Consider the following 2,884-nt stretch of genomic DNA (forward strand, 5'->3'; position numbering starts at 1 on the left):
AGCTTCTGCTTCATTTTCAGCATGTTAAGGGACCAACCATAAATCACTTTTCCCATAAAATTGCTCTATTAAAGGTACGGTATTTTCTGGTATATGAATGGTCAGGTTTAGACTATTTGGTCTGCCATGTTGGCCAAATTCTACTCGAGTCTTTCTGATATTATCAAAGAGCATTTGGAATTTCTAAGGATTCTGTTGCTACTTACTACAGCACCTACCCAGCCATTCCACAGCAGTCCCATCTGAAGCTGCACCCTTTTTCCACTGAAAATGAACTATTGTTAATCATTTCAAAAAATCCATGAATGGCAAAAATATTTCACTGACAAAAAGAGCAACCGAATTACTCTTCATGCCTTTCATACATGTTATATAAATGTCACAGTTTAATATGGAGAATATATATGATTCATAAATGATATGGTATGTGCAATTTAGTGTTTTATTAAACAAATACAGTAGCTAACCAAAATCTGATTGCTGATAATGGGAAATTACATTAAAATCTATGTTACTATGGTAATTATTGGTCATCTGAAATAATATATGCCCTAAAACATAATGCAGGAATTTATCTTCCTGTGAAATAAGAAATACAATAGAAATAAAGTTAAGGGACATGTTTATTTCAGAGCTTTCTGCAAGCAAAATTGCTTTGATACAAAATGAGTTCAATGATACAGTGCTACCATCCACTCAAGCAAAAGAAAACCTCACATTTACATGAATGCACTTTATATTGATATTCTTACAGAATAATAGTTCAGATATCCAGAATGTGTCTGGCCTCATTGAAAGCAATGGCACAGAAATGCTGCAAGGTATTGGAGTATCATATTACTGGCGAGTGCTTAATTAACTCTGTGAGTTCTCCGAGAGATGCTGTATAAATAAGGGTACTGTGAATGTGGGTTTGTATTTCTTAGTAGTTTTGACGTACACCCTTTAGTGTTTGTTTAGTTAGCTCAAGATGTGTAATTGTGTCTTTTGGCTTTTTAGTATTCTCTTTTTCTTTTTTACAGAAAAATCATGAGGTATCCTTTACTGTTAACTAATGACATAGTGACAGGCCGATCTTATTCAGGTTGCAGAGACTTACTGTACATTCAGTACACTGTACATTCGGCAATTATTTTTAGTGTACTTTCTACACATCACTGTGTACAACTGTTAGTTTACATTAAAACTCTTCCCCCTTCTCACAGGATATGGCATAAACAAAAACAAATCTGACAAAAATTATACACATAAAATAAGAAGACAAATACACAAATAAGGCCATCTGCAGAATTAAAAATCCACCTCTTGCGATATTTCACAATAATTTCTACATAATATTTTACATCTTACGAACTTAAATACTTAATGCAAAAGGAAAAGACCTTTAGGGAGCTAATCATATTATCTCTTCAAGGACTTGTCCAATTTGCTGGCTAGTGGCCTTCTCTGGGGAGTTGGAATTTTAGAAGGCTTGGCTGATGTTGGCCGAGAACCTGCTCGGGGCGTCGGCCTGCTTGCAGCAGGAACAGTCTCTGACATATCTGAGCACACAGACTGGATTTCTGAAATGTCAAAGTCAGACGCGTCACTGCCTCGGCGGCTACTTGACCTGCTGCCAGCCTTGCTTCCTGCTCGGCTTCCAGGTCTGCTTGGAGTTCTTCTGGTTTCTAGAAAGAAAAGATATCCATCAGTATTAGAGGTAAGGATGGAAAATGTGTGCAGGTCTTTCCTAGGTCTTCACAACCCCCCAAATTCCTCATTGCACAAACTAAACTTTAGACCTCTGGCAGGCAAGCTAGATGATGATCAAAGTTCATCTTGATATTAAACAAGAGCATGAAACAATGCCACATCTCCCACAAAAGAGAGGGAATCTGAGATCAAATGCTGAGACATAGTTAATTCGTCACTAGCACATCTCATTAAAAATGTATTATGCTGGCAACTTTTCTTGACTTACTAGACATGCATTGTCTATTCACTCAACAGCCAGATCCTTTCTTTCCCCTGACATTTTCTCAGCTATGAACTGAAAGAATTCAGTATCTGGCTTCTTCGTGCCACGTTTCCCAGTATAAGTACCTTGGAGATGCAGATGAATATCCCAATTTTTAAATGTGTACCCCTCTTTTTTTTTAAAAATTCAAAACCATACACTTGAAAGCTGCAAGTAAACAAGGGCAGAGTATATATTCTCCCAAACAAACGGCTGAGTAAATGAGCTCTCAGCAAGCTTGCTAAAAGTGAAAGCCTGCCCAGACAACATGCCATGAAGAAAAAACCACAACAGAGAGTCTTAAACAGAAAAACATTAATGTGGTTTTTCATAATTTTCCAATTACTTATTGAATCTTTTTGATCTTGACAAATCTTGTTCCCTGTATGTGTGAAGAACACCAAGTTGAAACTGAAATCTCAGGTGGCTCATTTTTCAAATCACCTATAAAAGACACCTACTCTTCGAACAGGATTTTCCAGTACTGCTCAGTATGCTCTGCAGAGCTTAAGATGTGAGGGAAAGCCAGTAGAGCTATCTTCTATTCTAAACATCCGGCTCTCTCCCTTACACAGAGCTGCTCCAGGGATCCTGGAAGAGCACAGCTTCACTGCTTTCTACTTTCATATATTGTTTTAAAGATCTCTAAGGGATATTCCATTAGTAAGGTCATCTACAGCTGTTCCCTGCAGTTCTTTCAAAAGAAATGGACAAGTCATGATTAAGTGGCCCCTTTGCTCCATCACAGTAGAGTGTAACTTCAATACTATGAAGAACTTTCTTTTTAAGTAAATGCTTCTTCCCTAGTTCCTTAGGCAGATACATTGAAGATACCATTGTAAAGAAGGTTGCAGTCATGGATTTGCACATCCAGAGCTGAACATTCCT

At 37.5% G+C, this 2,884-nt stretch overlaps 1 protein-coding gene across 1 annotated transcript in view; it reads right to left on the minus strand.

Moving 5' to 3' along the window:
- Positions 1 to 421: 421 nt before the first annotated feature.
- The window catches only part of LOC104625421 (dystonin-like), a gene marked incomplete at its 5' end in the record, with an annotated part of 18,840 nt that continues 16,377 nt past the window's right edge, over positions 422 to 2,884 (minus strand). The window contains one exon of the mRNA XM_010293038.1: positions 422 to 1,667. Within this exon, the coding sequence (XP_010291340.1) occupies positions 1,402 to 1,667 (266 nt within the window). The remainder of the gene's footprint in view (positions 1,668 to 2,884) is intronic.

This window comes from Phaethon lepturus, unplaced genomic scaffold, assembly GCF_000687285.1.
Source record: "Phaethon lepturus isolate BGI_N335 unplaced genomic scaffold, ASM68728v1 scaffold12688, whole genome shotgun sequence".
In the NCBI taxonomy this organism is placed as follows: domain Eukaryota; kingdom Metazoa; phylum Chordata; class Aves; order Phaethontiformes; family Phaethontidae; genus Phaethon; species Phaethon lepturus.